The following is a 17,886-nucleotide window of genomic DNA, read 5'->3' on the forward strand; positions in this document are numbered from 1 at the left end:
CTAAAACCTTGGTACATCAAACATGATCAAACATTTGGCATTCTTGCATAATTTCAGCCTCAAATAATATTCAAGGAGACCTCATCTAAAAAACATCATTGTCCTAAGTTTATTTGCATTTTTGAGGAGTACTTAATTTTGGTGAGGGCTCCCCACATGTTATTTGTGGTTGAAAATTTACAAGAACATCAAAAGTTTGCTCATCTTTGATCTCCCAAAGTTTCAATTTTTTTGGATTTTTATTTTAAATTTACTGTTTATGAGGGTGTAGGGGCACTGGGAGCTGATACATCTTGCCCTTCATTTATTTTTATTTTAGCCTGTAGCAATCGTATGGGTGTTCTATCAGTGCTTATAAAACCTTGAATATCGAGACTCACACTCTCGAGAAGCATGCACATTCTTTAGAGGTTGGCTGCCATGCTTAGTTAAGACAACCCGATGATCTTTTATTCGTCACTGTAAATATCTTTATTCATTCTTGTAAACATTGTGACGTCTTAACAAAGTTTGCGAGTTTGTCAAAAAAAAAAAGCAAACAAAACGGAGCCTTGATCCGAACCGTCCATCCCCGCGTCTGAACTGCAGTGCAGGGGGACTTGCGTCGTCGTCGCTTCCCCTATTCGATTCAATTCGATTCGATTCGTCCGGGAAAATAGAAATTGGTCGATCCATCGGACCTTGCAGAACGAAGCAAAATCGAGGGTTTGGAGAGGGACATCAGACGCTGCGAAGATGGACGGCGCCGGCGGGATCTTCGCCGCCGTCGTGTGCGCGCTGCTGGTCTTTGCCATCTTCCCCCTCCTCCTCTGGCGCCGCCGCTCCGATGCCACCGCCGCGGTCGACAACCACCGCCTCCCGCCCCAGCCACTCCAGGTACCCCTCCTCTCCGCACTTCTAGGTTTCCATCGCTTTGCCCAATCTAACCCACTCCCAGTAGCTACCTAGCCAGTAATCTTGCATCGCTAATCTCGTTCGCTCCAGGGGGAACGGGTGCTTCGTGGCGGCGCTGCGGCGCGCCGCATGCGTAGGAGGCCAGCTGCGGCGAGTTCGTCGGCAGCGTCCACCAGTCGTGATGGTAGTGGAACACCCGAAAGGACTTGGCCTTTCCATCGATTGCATCAGTAAGTATTAACCCTAGCTAGCTTGGGCTCTGATAATTTTCGGTTGTGCAGTTGCAGATGATGAGTCAGGGAGCGAGGAGGAGGATCCCAATGTCCCTAAAGGCTCCAAGAAGGAAAGGAAAAGGCAAGAGAGGGAAGAGCGGGAGGCGCAGCGCCAGGTTGGTCAAAGAATTAGGTTGCACTGATGTATTCTTCTATTATGCCAGCAACTGCACCTATGAACCTTAGATTCTGTGTGAAATTAGTACTCAGTCAAATCCTTCAACTTTAGCTACACAAGCATATATAAATTGTTCATCTACCATGCCAGTGTCACAATGTGCTTTCAGCTCCTGACACTAGCTAGTTAGCGTACATCTTATCATCTTACACTTATCTCCTTATACAAGATGACTGATTACTGATTTTATGTCAATTGAGAGATTATATCTTCTTTTCTTAAAACATGAACTATTGCTTATTTGATTGTTTATCTCACGACAGAGTATGGAACATAATGGCATTTGATTGCCTTTTACTCACTTGCATGGTTATATATCTTGCAAGGCTAATGAAGCAGCACGGAATTCAAGGAGAACTAATCAAGACCGTTATGAGGAAATGAGAAGGAAGAAGGATGAGGAGCGTGAGGCCCAAGAGAGATTATTGGTTAGAAGTTGTTTAACTCCTGATTCTTCTGTTTGATGCTGTTATATATTGAGCTCTCATGCTAAGTTGCGTATTGCTTTAGGAAGAAGAAGCTATGGCACGGAAAGCCAAGGAAGAGGAAGCTGCTGCTCTGGAATTTGAGAAATGGAAAGGGGCCTTTTCAGTTGATGCTGAAGGGACAACTGAAAGTGAGACGCAAGATGGTGGCCAGGGTTTGCTCCACAATTTTGTGGAATACATCAAGGTGCACTTTCTTTGTGTGTGGATGTAGTCTAGTGATGCTTTCTGACGGCTGCCACTGATTCATTGTTTGAAGAAATCAACTGTCTTGCTTTTGATATCGTGAATGCAGTAGAACTTAATGTATGATCTAATTTTTGTACATGGTATGTTGGATAGGTGTTTCATTGAAATTATTGTCAACATTAGTTTGTTAAACTGTAGAAGGATGTGTTATTGTCTTATCATTGTCCAAGTATATTGCATTGGTAAGATCCACTTGTCTTACTAAATCCACAATCTTTGCTTTGATTTTTTTTCATACTTTCCAGAAGCAGAAGTGTGTTCCACTAGAAGATCTTGCTGGAGAGTTTGGAATGCGAACACAGGTAACTGAAGAGCCATTTTATATCAGACGGTTAGATGTTGACATTGGTAAATGGTTTAACGTTTTATTTGCTGCTATATAAAAGTAAGATTCTGTTCTTTATCTTCAGAAAACACAAAAGCTTAGCGTCGCGATGCATTGGTAGATAAAATGGTTGTATGTACGACTGGCATACGTGTAGGTCAAATACACACACAGCCTAGGCTAAGCTCTGCCGGTAGTGATGCCTGGAGGCCAGTTGCCACTGCTGTAGTCCACAATCTGGCCTCGGTTCAGATAGTGCCTAAGAGCGAGGCAATGTCAAGGTCTTCCCTGTTGAAGACAGCAGAGACTCGCTGCTTCCAGATACACCATTTTTTAGCATTGTCAATGAGCGTAAGCCCTTATGGAGCGATGATGTAGTGGATTCGGTCATTGTTTACCATCGGCACACAAAGTTGTCCTCAATGGTGGGGGACAGTGCCATTGACTTGATCCGCAACAGCATGCTGATTCTTAAAAACTGAAATAATGATAGATTCCATGAGTTGTATTCTGTCAATTTATGCTCGAAACCCTGTTGCACTGATGCCACTGACTTGCTGTGGAAGTTCTAAACTGGTATTTAGGATCTGTTCTGGTTTGTGTTTTGCCATCCTCATTGCTGGAGATTGGAGAAACAAAAAATCATGTTCTGTGTTGTACTGTGGCTCCCAAGAAAAACTAGCCTTACTTTTTACTGCACTTCTATTCCATTGGAAAGAGGTTACTTATGAAAGGTACTAACTAGAAAAGAGATTATTTGAAAACCACAGTTTTTCAACAAGATAGAGTGGCTAATCATGGTGGTTCTCAATATCTCTTGCACTTTTGTTCTGTCAAATCATGGTCGTCCATAGTCTTAGTGTCCATAATATCAATGTTCATACCAGAGTCCCTTTTAATAAGATCAGTTCAAGGATGCTTGCATCTGTTTTGGAATTACTATACTTAAGATTTTAGCCATATTGTCTTATGATTGTGTCGGAAATGATATGGAACATAAGTTTGTACTATTTCGAAAATTCACTTTGATTGTTCTGTTTTTCTTTAAACATTGTATAAAATGTGTATTTGTAATTATTCTTGTATAAAATGTGTATGACCTGTGTAAGAGGCAAACATTTGATTTATACAAACATCTCAGAATACCAGTAAGGCAGCGTTTGGCATTGCGGTGGATTCTCATAATCCCATTTGCCCCATCCTATTTACCCTGTTTTAGTGCTTGTTTGAATAACCACATAACAACATAGTTCAGCAACCACAAACTGAGCCTAAAACAGTGCCTTGTATAGTACTAGAATTTTTTGCGAGGGCCGGCTAAAATGACTTTTTGGGGGGGTGGGGGGGTGGGGGGGGGGGGGTGGTGGTTAAAATGACTGTTAAGCGGCCATATGTCAGACTGGAAACTGAAACTGTATAGAACTCTTTCCATGTATACCCGTAGACATCTTACGTTTATCACGGTGTTTGCTTAGTGTCTCCAGCTTACCAGAAGCATCTAGAACTAATAGATTTTGAAGACCAGAACTGTTATGGGTTAATTCCTTGAAAATATTAAATCTCAAGTACCCCATCCCTTTCTATCCCAGTATGTTTCATTGGGATGCTTTATCCATCAAATTATCTACTCTGCTGTGCTTAGAGCTGTGAGCATTCGGTATCATGGATGGCTAATTATATATGATTGATATTCAGAGCAACAGAGTAAATTTTTGGATGTGATCCTGAATTTGACCTAGAATCATGTCTTTGCAAAAGTAATGCCATAGTTATCTTTTCACCTGGACTCTTTGTAAATGTACTCCTACGGTCCCACACCCCCTGTTTTATACCACAGTACCCTGATAACCTTCGTTTGAGTCTTTACAGTTGTCCTGTGTGGCTGCGTTGTGAGTATTTATTTTTTCTGTTTTGCAGGACTGCATAAACCGAATTATTACGCTTGAAGGCATGGGTACGTTGTCTTATTATTCTAACTTGTGATCAATGAATAATGAGCTTCATTCTCATCTTGTCTGGGATCTGGTTGACTCGCATCAGTTGAAGTTCAACCTGGAATGTGCAGCACCCGCTTGGACTGATACTGATAGGCTCGCTTTGGTGTTGTGCAGATAGATTATCTGGCGTGATGGATGACCGTGGAAAGTTCATCTACATATCAATTGAGGAGATGCAGGCCGTTGCAGACTACATCAGGAAGCATGGGAGGGTGAGCATATCACACCTGGCCAACAACTCGAATGAATTCATAGATCTGGAGCCAAAGCCCCTGTATGATGAGAAGGAGGAGAGTCATCAAGATGAAAGCGCCCCGGCAGGCGTAGTTGCGGAGGCCTGATGAGTACTCACGGTCGAGCTTATTGCCCCTGCAACAAAGCATCTATCGTTTTAATTTCTGTGCAAGATCAGGTACATGTTTTCTAGAAATGTTACTATAGTTTGTGCTAACCTTGGTGGCGGCTTGGCATCTCGGACTTGACAAGATCAAAAAGGGTTATTACATCATCGGAAATTCAGAGCTGGTGCTGAAATTTTTCTTTTTTGAGGGGAAACATTGCTGCCTTTTTATTGCCTACTGAGAGCTGGTGCTGATACAGTGAAAGTCAGGTTTCATATACTAGTATTGCCCTGATTTGGCCATGCTTGTAACTAGCAAATCCCATCCATTGATTGCGCTCTTTTGGGAGCCTGTAGGAACTAATGGGAAGGGCCCAAACTAACGACTGGCCTAGCTGATAGCTAGTTTGGGGAGTCATATGATTTGTTCTACTAGCAATCATGGCGTAGCCAATTATATGAAGATGTTGAGTCACTGGCGCCATACCTTTGGCCTGGCACAAGTCAACACACACCGGTGGTCATGTTGGAAGAGATTAAATTGCAGTAGCATGGGGACAGGCGGACAGCTTTCACACGTAGTACTACACTACTAGTACTAGTATGCAGTGTAGTACGTGCATGATTGGTCAAGACGTATCAGAGGCTGGTCCATTTGCTCTTGTCGCCCGGCCATGCATTTAACCATTTGCTGCTGCTCACCTCGCAGGCTGCGGTCAAGCGACAAGAAGCGATATCATCTTCTCTACTCTACCAGTACTCCCTCCGTTCATAAATTAATATAAATCATTTTAGACATTTTAAATGGACTACAACATACGGATGTATCTAGAAATATTCTAGAGTGTAGATTCATTCACTTTGCTCCGTATATAGTCACTTGTTGGAATTTTTAGAAAGACTTATATTTGGGAACGTAGAAAGTATAACTCTTTTAAGAGATTCCACTATAAACTACATACGGAATGAGTGACTTTAAAAGATGTCTATATACGTCCGAATATAGTTTCTAGTGAAATCTCTAAAAAGGTAGTAGTATTAACTATTTTTGTATGCAAGTGGTCCATGTAAATTGGTGAAGACGTTTTTCTTCTCACTTCAGAAATATAGGTAGAACTAAGAGCTGCCGAAGTGTGCCTAGTTGGCATCGTGGTCGTGCTGGTCCGGCGCATTGTCGTCCCCCGCCTCCAGCCCCATGAAGAGGTGGTTTTGCTCCGCCTTTTGATGTGGAGATGTGAGCGCTCGAGGTCGATGGTACTCCCTTCGCCCGAAAATATTTGTTCTAAAAATGGTTGTATCTAGATTTTTTTTGAAAAGCATCCGTCCAATATTAATTAATTAAAACGTCATTACAATCGTTCATAACAGCAGGCGCCACACAGGGCGGAAAATTATTAAAAAGAAAACCATCACATCTATTATCGAAACGAAATTTAGCAATCTCATGCGCTACTGAATTGGCCTTTCTATTTATTTTTGACAACTTGAAGTTTCCCAGAAGCCTGATGATGCTAAGTGCTTCCTTCTTGAGGTCTATGAGTGAGAATCTGTCATAACTTTCATTTGCTAGGAAAGAAGCCACAAACGCACAATCAGTTTTCAAAATAATAGGCATGTTAAGAGAAATACCGATATAAAGTCCAGCTAGGCATGCTCGAAGCTCCGCTTCATCCACACCAGAGCATAACCCAATGAAGTCCTAAGATGAGACAATGATATCACCCGTACAACTCCTGGCCACCACCCCAACGCTCGCGGCACTTAAACTCTCTACAAAACTTGTATCGACATTGATCTTGATATGGCCAAAAGAAGGCGGCTGCCACACCTCTCTGGGCCTCACAACAATATTACTTGCACCAAAACCAGCCACCACCTCTTTTCCTTTGTAATTGGTGGTTACCTCATTTGTAGGCTGACACGATGAAAATGCCGACCAGTAACTTTCCAAAAACATGGCGGATCCTTTAATAGTTTGTTTTCCTTCTCCAAAAATCAAATCATTCCTCAAGTGCCAAGCTCGCCAGAAAAGAAACAAGACGTGCTCCCTTTGCGAACAACTTAACTGGTCTAAAAGAATAAGTAACCAGTCAGGCTCAGAATAATTGAAAGCCTCTTTCCATGGCAAATTCCACACTTTCCTCAACGCCAAACGAAGTGCATGAGCCTTTGGGCAAGAAACAAGAGCGTGGAAGGTACTCTCATCCTCAACCCCGCAGATAGAGCAAGTACGAATGGTAGCTTGATGATATAAAACTCTATTAACCTGAACCGCCAGGCTATCAGATGCTGCACGCCATCCAAGATTCTAATCTTTTGTGGGACGTTGGCCTTCCAGATAATATCCCATAATCTCCTTTCTCCGTTAATAGCATTACTGGATTGCCCACCATTCTCTTTCTGATCCTTAAGCTTTAGCGCTAGACTGTACGCACTTTTCACAGAAAATAATCCATTCTTTTCAAAATGCCAAGCAATGAAATCACCCCCCCCCCCCGAGGATTGAATTCGCAACTTCAATATCTCTTCCGCGTCGTGATGATAAAAAAGATGCCTAATAATATTATCGTCCCAATCCCTAGACCCGCTCTTGAATAAATCTGAAACCCATTTTAGTCTTGATCTGTTCTTCTTGCCAGATATCTTGAGGCCAGAAATCCTTGGAAGCCAATTGTCCCTCCAGATATTGATATTCCCTCCATCAACCACCCTCCAAATGACACCATTTTTAAGGAGTTCCAGACCATGCATAATACCTTGCTAAGTCACTGAGGTTGACTGAGGAAAAACCGTGTCAAGAAGGTGCCCCTGAGGATAATATTTTGCCTTCATTACCTTAGCACATAACGAGTTCGGGTTAACCAGTAAACACCAAGCTTGTTTTGCCAGAAGAGCTTGATTAAATAACCTCAGTTCATGGAAGCCCATTCCACCCTCACCCTTTGGCCGCGTTAATTTATCCCAAGCCAACTAATGGGTTTTCCTCCTGTCGTCCTCATTGCCCCACCAAAAAATTCTTATAATCTGCGATAAATCCTCACAAAGAGAAGCAGGGAATTTAAAAATACCCATGGCGTACACCGGGAGAGCCTGAATTACTGACTTAATAAGGTCTTCTTTCACCCCGCTTGAAGCATATTTATCAATTCAGCCAAAGAGACGTTTCACTGCCTTTTCCTTAGTAGACTAGAATCTACCAGTTTTCATTCTTCCTTGAGGAACAGGAAGGCCGAGATATTTATCCTCAAAACCCTCTGCAGTAATATTTAAGATGACCATTGTAGACACTTGGTTTTCCATACATCACGACTTCCCAAACATAATCGAACATTTATCCGGACTGAGTAACTGACCAGTTCCCCTCTCGTACATATTCAAGAGTATCTAGACTTATTTTAGTTATAGATACATCCATTTTATCCATTTCTAGGACAAGTATTTCCGGACGGAGGGAGTACGACCTTTGTGCATGGAGTCTGAGCACAGCCCAGTCGACGTCCATGATCGTGCTCCTCCAGGAGAAGGAGATTGTACTGCTGCTCCGCCTGCAACTGCCTGAAGGCGGACACCAACGCCTGCTCCTCCTTCGCTGATGCCAAGTCCCGTTTGTAGTGTTGCCTCGCCTCCAGCATGCTGAACCCAGACACCGGCATGAGCGCATGCTCCTCCTACATGGCGATGGCGACCATACCCATGTTGTCTTCCTCCTCATCCATCTCCTCCTTCGAGTGCTCGAGATATTTCGAAGGTTGGCCTGCATCAATGCAGGCCTGGCGCCGAGCCTTCACATCGTGGACCTCCGTCGCGATTTGGTACGGCTCATCGGCTTGAGCCTTCGCTACCACATAGCAAAGGACCAGGCAATGGTGACGATGAATGCCAGATGAGGGTGTGAAGAGGTGATTGGACGGCGACTCATACGTTGGGAAAAAGGCTCGAAGGGGTAGGATTTTGGGACATGGCCAACTGACTTAAATAGCCTGGGCAGGCAGAGTTGTGGGAATGCGGAGCACCGAATTCTCATTCGCCGCTCCGGTGTGAATGCCGAGTAGGTGGACGACCGTTAATCAATATGAATGTCGATAACTCGGTATGATATCATCGCGTCCAGTCATGTCCACCGACATGAATGCGACACAAAGGACGAGCAGACGCAACAAAATAGGCAAGAGAGGAATTTTGGGTAGGTCTGCATTATCGAAATCATATGTGGCAAACGTCGGGATGTCCACAAATCTCCCGGGCTTGGTGCCGGTTTGAAAGATTTTGCACGTCCAAACCATTCGTAATATTTGCAGACAATTTGATAATCGGCGGTTGAAGGTGCCCTAAGTACTACTGGCATTATTGCTTTGTCCCCACACGTGAATATATCAGATCACACATTAAGAACCTGTTCGGACTCGGGGCTCCCTCCAGCTCTCTAACTCCGCTCCGGAGCAGAGCAACGTGCGGTGTTAATTTGGAAAGCTACTAATATGGTGTTCCGCGCACTCTGCTCCCGAGTGGAGGAGTGAAGGGCTATCGAACACAACCTAAATTGACACGCATGAAGCGTGTGTGTGGATGCATGAAACCAAGTTTCTGTACACGACATAATAGACACCCTGCAATAGATGCACCGCACGCTGAACAACCGGTAGACAATACCTGATGGAATGTAGCCAGCCTGACTCTACGAGCATACATCCGGACACCCCAAACCAGCTTCAAACATCCAGGCGGGCCGCCCGGTTACTGACCGGTCATGAAATTTCTACTCAGTAGGACGTCTCAAACGGGCCTCAAATGCCTGGACTGACCAGGACCCCTCATATCCAGCTCAAATATGAGGTGGATATGGGGCAGCCCGGGTGCGTCCGTCACGTCAGCTTGGCCTAGCCTGGTCCACGCCTATCCTATAAATATCCCCATCCGGAACGAAGATGCGGAGAAGGTTGCCCTCTGCATTGCACCGAGGCGTTCGATGGTCGACCAAGGCGGATCCGGCAGTGGCGGGTCAACTTCGTCAGCGGCGGGCGTCCGTGGACGCAGAGCCGGCGACGTCGTCGACCCTTCCTACCCGGCGCTCCGCTCCGGCCGCTCCGCTCCTCCAGGTATGCCACCCATCACCACCACCCTCTGCTTCGGAGGTGGTACCCGGCCACCGCTGGGCTTGTCTCCGCGCCGAGGCCGGCGCACACTCGAACGCCCGAGTCCAAGGCATGAGCGACAGCAAGCGAGAGAGAGGGCAGCGGCGTGGGACACGATGTCCTCACGTCGTTCGCGCACGAGCTCACCGGTCAATCCCGAGGCCGCGCTCCTCATGTCGATCCTCCGCCTGACGATGACATGTACCTAGGGTAGGGTTATAGGCCTGTCATAGACACCCTACCCAAGGACACCGCCCTAGAGTCAAGAACATTCAAAGGACAAACAGAAGATACCGACTAAAATCAACTTAGAATGCAATCCACTCGACAAACTATCTCACTTGGATACCCCAATTCCATTTGACCAAGATAGAAACACTCGACCATACGAAGAATCACTCGGAATACAAAAAAAATCTAAATCCACCTCTGGATGGCAACGGTCAGGTGTTCACTCTGTAGTCTTAAAGGTCATTAGTAGTCATTATAGCAGGCGTTACCAGTAACGTCTCTGTCTTAACCTACATTAAACCCTGTGTAACTGAGGCCTGTGAAGGGATGGCGCACTCTATATAAGCCACCCCTCCCCTTTGGCACAAGGGTTCACACCCACTGTAACTTTCACGAATAATCCAGTCGACCAAGCCTCCGGGCACCGAGACGTAGGGCTATTACTTCCTCCGAGAAGGGCCTGAACTCGTAAATCTTGCGTGCACAACCTTGCGGTAGCTAGGGCCCCGCCTCATCCTAAGTACCCCCTATTCTTACTGTCAGACTTGCTCCCACGATAGTTGGCGCCCACCGTGGGGCCGGCGTCTTAGCGACTTCTGGTGAGGTTGCGGTTTTTTCCGATCTTCATCGACATGGTTTCTGATGGTGGTTTGGCTTTGGGCCACGAGATCCGTCTCGACGCGCTCATTTTCGTCGTCGACGACTCCGCCTGACTCCAAGAGGCCCCTCTCGACGTCGAGGCCCTTCCCATCCGCGGGGCGGCGCACTTCCAAGCGAGTGTCTACGGCGTCCTCCTACGGCAGCCATCGACCCATTATCAGTCGGCTCCCGCGTCATCCACTCTCCCCGCTGTACGCCGCCGCAAGCGATCCGGTCGGTTGCGGCTTCAGCGGTGGATGAGGCATGTGGTGGCTTGACAGAGAGCTACCCCTCAAGTCGCGACAATCGAGCCCGACGAATCTCTCTACGGACCATTCGACCTGTTGACTGGTTCTGCAGAGACTCTTTCCGAGTGCGGAAGTAGCGACCCTGCAGCAGAAGTGCTCATGGTCGACATGCCATGCAGCCCACCTGGGTTCCGTTGCGGTGGCGGCGGCCCGTCGCATGGTCAGGACGAATATCATCCCGAAGCCCTCACTTCGGAGTAGAGGGATGAGCTGCATCGTCACAACATGGAGGCACTCCACACCCCCATCATTCGGGAGACCTCCGAGGCCCGGGCCTTGGAGGCTCCGCATCTGGCCACCTTGGTTAAGCACGCACGACTGGAGAATCTCCAACATTCACTCGACGAGCGCGCCTGTCAGCAGATCCCCGAACCCAGTCGACGGCCTTGACAATTGTTTTCGCCTGAACCTCAGGTATACCGTACTCCAGTCCAGAATCTTGCAGCCGCAACACGAATAGCAGAGTCAATTCAACCGTCTTGTTCAGAAGCTGGTAGAGGGCTGCTGCAGATCCGCGCGTTGCTCCGAGCGGCAGGTGAACAAAACTCAGATGTTTCTCAGTCGTGCAATAGGATCCATAGTAGATATGTGGTTGCGGACACAGTTTAGTTGGCACACAACCCAAGATCGCCCCCACGGTGTGACAATTGTGGGCGTCGCCAAGATCAATACCCGGATTGAGGCCACAGACAGTATGATCACCGGTACGCCCGCGATGACCACCGTCGAGTGCCTACGCCCCCTTCGAGGGGCGGGTCGTACGTGCCCCGGCGGTATGATGACAGGCACCCGTATGGTGATGAGCGGAGAGTTCCAGTCGACCCCAGAGAGCCTGGTTTTGATGTGAGATCTCTTCTTGTACAAGGCCTGGTCGACAGGGGCCGGGCACACAGAGAAGGACAAGACATAAACCATCTGAGTGGAAGTAGAGTACATGTTTCTGGGCCAGAATGTTTCAGTAGAGCCATCCGTGCTGCAGAGATCCCTCCCAACTTCAGATTGGCAACGGGCATGAGTAAGTTCACCGGTGAGTCGAAGCCCGACACTTGGCTGGAAGATTACCGAGTGGCGGTGCAGATTGGTGGAGGCAACAATGATGTAGCCATGAAGCACCTCCCCCTGATGCTCGAGGGTTCAACAAGAGCTTGGTTGAATCAGTTGGCCCCTGGAAGTATTTTCAGTTGGGAAGAATTGGCCCGAGTGTTTATCAAAACATTTGAGGGCACTTGCAAGCGACCTACTGGACTGACTGAATTGCAGCATTGCATTCAGAAATAGAATGAGACTTTGAGAGACTTCATCTAGAGATGGACTACTCTGCATCATACTGTGGAAAATGTGTCAGAGCACCAAGCAGTTTGCACCTTCAAAGAGAGTGTTCGATACAGAGAGCTCAACCTGAAATTCGAACGGTCAGGTGACATGTCTCTAGCCCGAATGATGGAAATAGCCACTCGGTACGCTAACGGCGAAGAGGAGGACCGACTCCGCAGTGGCAAGAACAAACCAGTAGCCCAAGACACCGGAGGAGGAAATCCCAGTCGGAAGCAGAAGCGCAAGGCCGAAGCTGCAGGTCCTGCTGAGGCTGCAGCTTTGAATCAAGGGAAGTTCAAGGGAAATCCTAAAGGGCCATGGATCCCCAAAAAAGTGAAAGATCAGGCAGGAAATGATGTTCTTGATTTGTCGTGCCACACACACACCAAAACAGATGCATAGGGTAACTTGATTCTGCCCAAGCATACCACTCGATAGTGTCGACTCCTGATTTAGAGTTTCCGAGAAGGCCAGCCTAGTGAGAAGGAAAAAGAATCTGATAAGGACCAGATAAAGAGGAAGATGATGGTCATCCCAATGTCAATGCTACTTTGGTGATTTTTGCTGACATCGAGAGCAAAATTCGACTGGAAGTTATCAATAGAGAAGTGAATATGGTTGCTCTGGAAACTACGACATATTTGAAGTGGTCAAAAACTCCCATTACATTCGACCAGTACGATCACCCAGCACACGTTGCTACCCCCGGGCGGCAAGCGTTGGTGGTCGACCCAGTCGTTGGGGGCACCCAACTGACCAAGATTGTGATGGATGGTGGTAGTTGTTTGAACATTCTGTATGCTGAAACCTTCCGAGGGATGGGCATTCCAATGTCCAAGCTCAGTGAGAGTAACATGCGGTTTCACGGAGTCATCCCAGGAAAGAAAGTAGATTCACTCGGTCAAATCACTCTTGACGTGGTTTCGGTGATTCAAAGAATTATAGTAAGGAAAAGTTGATGTTTGAGGTGGTGGATTTTCACAGTGCCTACCATGCTATTTTGGGCAGGCTGACACATGCTCATTTTATGGCTCGACCGTGTTATGTATACCTCAAGTTGAAGATGCCTGGTCCCAGAGGTGTGATCACAGTCACAGGGAATCGACAAAGAGGAGAAGAGTGCCTCCAGAAAGGCTAAAAAATTTCCGATGAACAGATGGCACCTGTTGAGATGGAAGAATACAACAAAAATGCAGATCCGAGTGATTTGTTGCGGGCCAAGAAGCCTGCTTCAGAGTCTGCATTTCAGTCGGCCGGTGAGACAAAGCCTGTTCATATTCACCCATGTGATCCCAATGCTACTCCGACCCACATCTCAAGAACACTCGACATCAAATAGGAAGAAGCGCTCATCTAGTTCCTCCGCCAGAACTGGGACATCTTCACATGGAAACCATCTGACATGCCGGGTGTACCCAGGGGATTGGCTGAGCACCGTTTGCGCGTTGACACAAAAGTAAAACATGTCAAAGAACATCTCCGTCGGTCCGCCGTGGAGAAGAGAAAGGCAATTGGCGAAGAGGTGGCTCGGCTTCTGGCTGCTAAGTTCATCCGTGAGATATACCACTCCGAGTGTCTCGTCAATGTTGGCATGGTCCCCAAGAAAGATGATTCACTTCATATGTGTATCGATTTCAAGCACATCAATCGGGCCTGCCCGAAAGATCACTTCCCTCTCCCCCGCATCGACCAGATAGTCGACTCAACTGTGGGGTCTGAGCGTTTGTACTTTTTGGATGCGTATTTCGGGTACCATCAGATCCGACTATATGGACCCGATGAAATAAAAACAGCTCTCATCACCCCATTTGGGTGTTTTTGCTATGTCACCATGCCCTTTGGTCTTAAGAATGCTCACGCCACATTCATGCGCATGATTTAGAAGTGCCTGCTCACCCAAATCAGTCGGAATGTGGAAGCATACATGGATGATATCGTGGTCAAGTCACGTAAAGGTTCCGACCTGCTAACTGACCTCGCCGAAACATTTGCCAACTTAAGAAGATATGACATCAAGCTCAATCCGTCAAAATGCACATTCGGAGTCTCAGGAGGAAGGTTACTCGGTTTTCTCGTTCCGAACGAGGAATCGACGCAAACCCAGAGAAGATTGGAGCAATTCTCTGAATGAAATGTCCTGTGCGTGTGCATGATGTTCAGAAGCTTACTGGTTGTTTGGCTACACCGAGTCGATTCATCTCGCGTCTCGGTGAAAAGGCATTGCCTCTTTACCGACTGATGAAGAAATCTGACAAGTTCGAGTGGACTCTTGAAGCTGAAGCAGCGTTTGTAGAGCTCAAAGCCCTGCTTTCCACCCAGCCGGTGCTTGCTGCTCCAGTCAGCAAAGAGCCTCTACTGCTGTATATTGCAACCACGGGACAAGTTGTCAGCACAGTGCTCATAGTCGAGCGGGAGGAAGAAGGAAAAGCGTATAAAGTTCAACGCCCAGTGTACTATATCTCTGAAGTCTTGACCCCGTCCAAGCGAAGGTATACGCATTATCAGAAGCTTGTTTATGGGATTTATCTGACCACGAAGAAAGTTGCACATTACTTCGTAGACCACTCGATTTTAGTCGACAACGATACTCTGTTATTGAAAGTCTTGAACAATCGAGATGCAATCGGTTGAGTGGCCAAGTGGGCGATTGAACTCCTCCCTTTGGATATCAAGTTTGAGGCAAAAAGGCGATCAAGTCTCAGGCAATACCAGATTTTTTGGCCGAGTGGTCGAACATCAGTAACCGACTCAGATTCACTCGGACCATTAGACTATGTTCTTCGATGGGTCCAAGATGTTGAACGGATCTGGTGCTGGAGTGGTCCTGGTATCCCCAAGAGGTGATAAGCTCAGTTATGTACTCCAGATTCACTTTGATTCTTCAAACAATGAAGCTGAGTATGAAGCACTTATGTATGGGTTGCGTATGGCTATCTCACTCGACGTCCGTCGCCTGATGGTCTACGGCGACTCAGACTTGGTGGTCAATCTAGTGATGAAGGAGTGGGATATCAGGAGCCCAGCTATGACTGGTTACTGCAATGCGGTGAGAAAGCTAGAGAAGAAGTTTGAAGGGTTAGAACTCCATCACATACCCCGACTCAAGAATCAAGCGGCTGATGATCTGGCGAAGTTGGGTTCCACTTGGAAACCAATCCCAATAATGTGTTCTTAGAGCATCTTCACACACCATCAGTCCAAGAAGATCTCTTTACGGAGGAGCCCCTACAACCGATAAGTTCAACCAATCCGACTGAGATTGAAGTTCCAGCAGTAGTTGACTTGGTCATGGAGGTTTTGGTGATCACTCCCGATTGGATGGTGCCATATATTGCATATCTGCTCAGGCAAGAACTCCCAAAGGATGAGGATGAGGCCCGCTAGATCGTCTGCAGATCCAAAGCCTTCACAGTAATAAGTGGACAACTTTACAGAGAAAGCGTTACCGGAGTGGCTCAGCGTTGCATCACTCCAGAGGAAGGTCGACTGATCTTAAATGAGATTCACTCGGGGACCTGTGGTCACCACGCGTCCTCTCGGACCATCGTGGCCAAAGCATACCGAGCAGGATTTTACTGGCCGCGAGCGAATGAGATGGCCAAAGATATACTACCTCCATCCCAAAATAAGTGTCTTGAGCTTAGTACAAATTTGTACTACAGCTAGTACAAAGTTGAGACACTTATTTTGGGATGGAGGGAGTAGTTGACAAGTGCGAAGGCTGCCAGTTTTACTCAAACATGTCTCACAAGCCTGCATCTGCCTTAAAGACTATTCCACTCGTCTGGCCTTTTGTAGTTTGGGGGTTGGACATGGTCGGACCTTTCAAGACTTGCAGAAGTGGTTTCACTCATTTGCTCATGGCAGTCGACAAGTTCACAAGTGGATCGAAGCCAAGCCTATCAAGAATCTCGACTCAAGAAGTGCCATTAGTTTCATCAGAGAGCTGATACCCAAATATGGAGTTCCTCATAGCATTATCACAGATAACGGCTCCAACTTTGATTCTAATGAGTTCAGAGTGTTTTGCGCGTCCCAAGGCACTCGGGTCGATTACGCATCCATTGCGCACCCGCAGTCGAATGGGCAGGCGGAAAGAGCAAATGGTTTGATCCTTCATGGGCTGAAATCCCGACTGACGTGCGACCTCAAGCATGTTGCTGGAGCTTGGGTCACTGAATTGCCATCTGTCCTATGGGGACTGAGAACGACTCCCAATCGGTCGACTGATCAAACCCCTTTCTTCATGGTGTATGGCGCTGAAGCCGTGCTTCCAAGTGACTTGCTGCACAGTGCCCCCCGAGTGGAACTTTTCTCAGAAGTTGAAACAGAACAGGCGCGCCATGACGCGATTGATCTCCTAGAGGAAGAAAGAGAGATGGCTTTGATCCGGTCGACCATCTATCAACAAGACCTGCGTCGATTCCATGCCCGAAACGTCAGAGGCCGAGCATTTTAGGAAGGAGACCTTGTGCTCCGAGTGCACCAGAAACGGCCTCACAAGCTCGCTCCAGAATGGAAGGGCCCTTCATCATCACCAAAGTGCTCCACAACGGGGCATATCACCCCTACAACGTAGCTAAGAAAGAGGACGAGCCACGCTCGTGGAGTGCGGATCTGCTCCGCCATTTTTATACCTAGAACACTCGGATCGACGAGTTGTAATAAAGAATCCTTCAGTTTGCTTATCAAAGACATGATTTTCGTAGTATCTTAATGATTGTTATCACATAAGCATATGTGTTCAAATCCCCCAGTGGGTGGCTTAGCTGCGAACCCGATTCATCTAAGTTTCAAAAACTACTTTGAGTGGAGAGCAACCCTCCCACTCAGGGGCTTAGCCGCGAACCCGATTCGCCTAAGTTACAAAACTATTCTGAGCGGAGAGCAACCCTCCCACTCGGGGGCTTAGCCGCGAACCCGATTCGCCTAAGTTTCAAAAACTACTCCGAGTGGAGAGTAACCCTCCCACTCGAGGGCTTAGCCGTGAACCCGATTCGCCTAAGTTACAAAACTACTGCGAGTGGAGAGCAACCCTCCCACTCAGGGGCTTAGCCACGGACCCGATTCGCCTAAGTTTCAAAAAAACACTCCGAGTGGAGAGCAATCCTCCCACTCGGGGGCTTAGCTGTGACCCCGTACTCGCCTAAGTTACAAAACTACCCCGAGTGGAGATCAATCCTCCCACTTAGGGGCTTAGCCGTGACCCTGTACTCACCTAAGTTACAAAGCTACTCCGAGTGGAGAGCAATCCTCCCACTCGGGGCTTAGCCACGATCCCTTACTCGCCTAAGTTACAAAACTACTCTGAGTGGAGAGCAATCCTCCCACTCGGGTGTGACAGCCTGGATTTGCCTTCTCTCTTTTTTCGGACTTTCATTTGCTTTTGCTTTGGATTTGGAGTTTTGAATCAATTCAAATGGACTTGAACACTTGGGTCTACCCTTGATTTTCACCCAAGTGACCCATCCACCTCTAATTCACTTTTCCTTCTCTGAGAAACTCCAACAAAATCCCAAAGA

The 17,886-nt window shown here is 47.1% G+C and overlaps 1 protein-coding gene across 1 annotated transcript; it reads left to right on the forward strand.

Annotated features, from left to right (window-relative positions):
- The first annotated feature begins 573 nt into the window (after positions 1-573).
- Positions 574-4,919, forward strand: LOC125537622 (DDRGK domain protein). Its single transcript, XM_048700948.2, has 8 exons — positions 574-876; positions 985-1,078; positions 1,176-1,282; positions 1,671-1,772; positions 1,855-2,016; positions 2,324-2,380; positions 4,321-4,357; positions 4,515-4,919. The coding sequence occupies exons 1-8, from the start codon at positions 736-738 to the stop codon at positions 4,739-4,741; spliced, it is 927 nt and encodes a 308-aa protein (XP_048556905.1). The 5' UTR covers positions 574-735; the 3' UTR covers positions 4,742-4,919.
- The last annotated feature ends 12,967 nt before the right edge of the window (positions 4,920-17,886 follow it).

Source organism: Triticum urartu, chromosome 2A (assembly GCF_056163025.1).
Source record: "Triticum urartu cultivar PI428250 chromosome 2A, HENAU_Tu73, whole genome shotgun sequence".
Taxonomy (NCBI): Eukaryota; Viridiplantae; Streptophyta; class Magnoliopsida; order Poales; family Poaceae; genus Triticum; species Triticum urartu.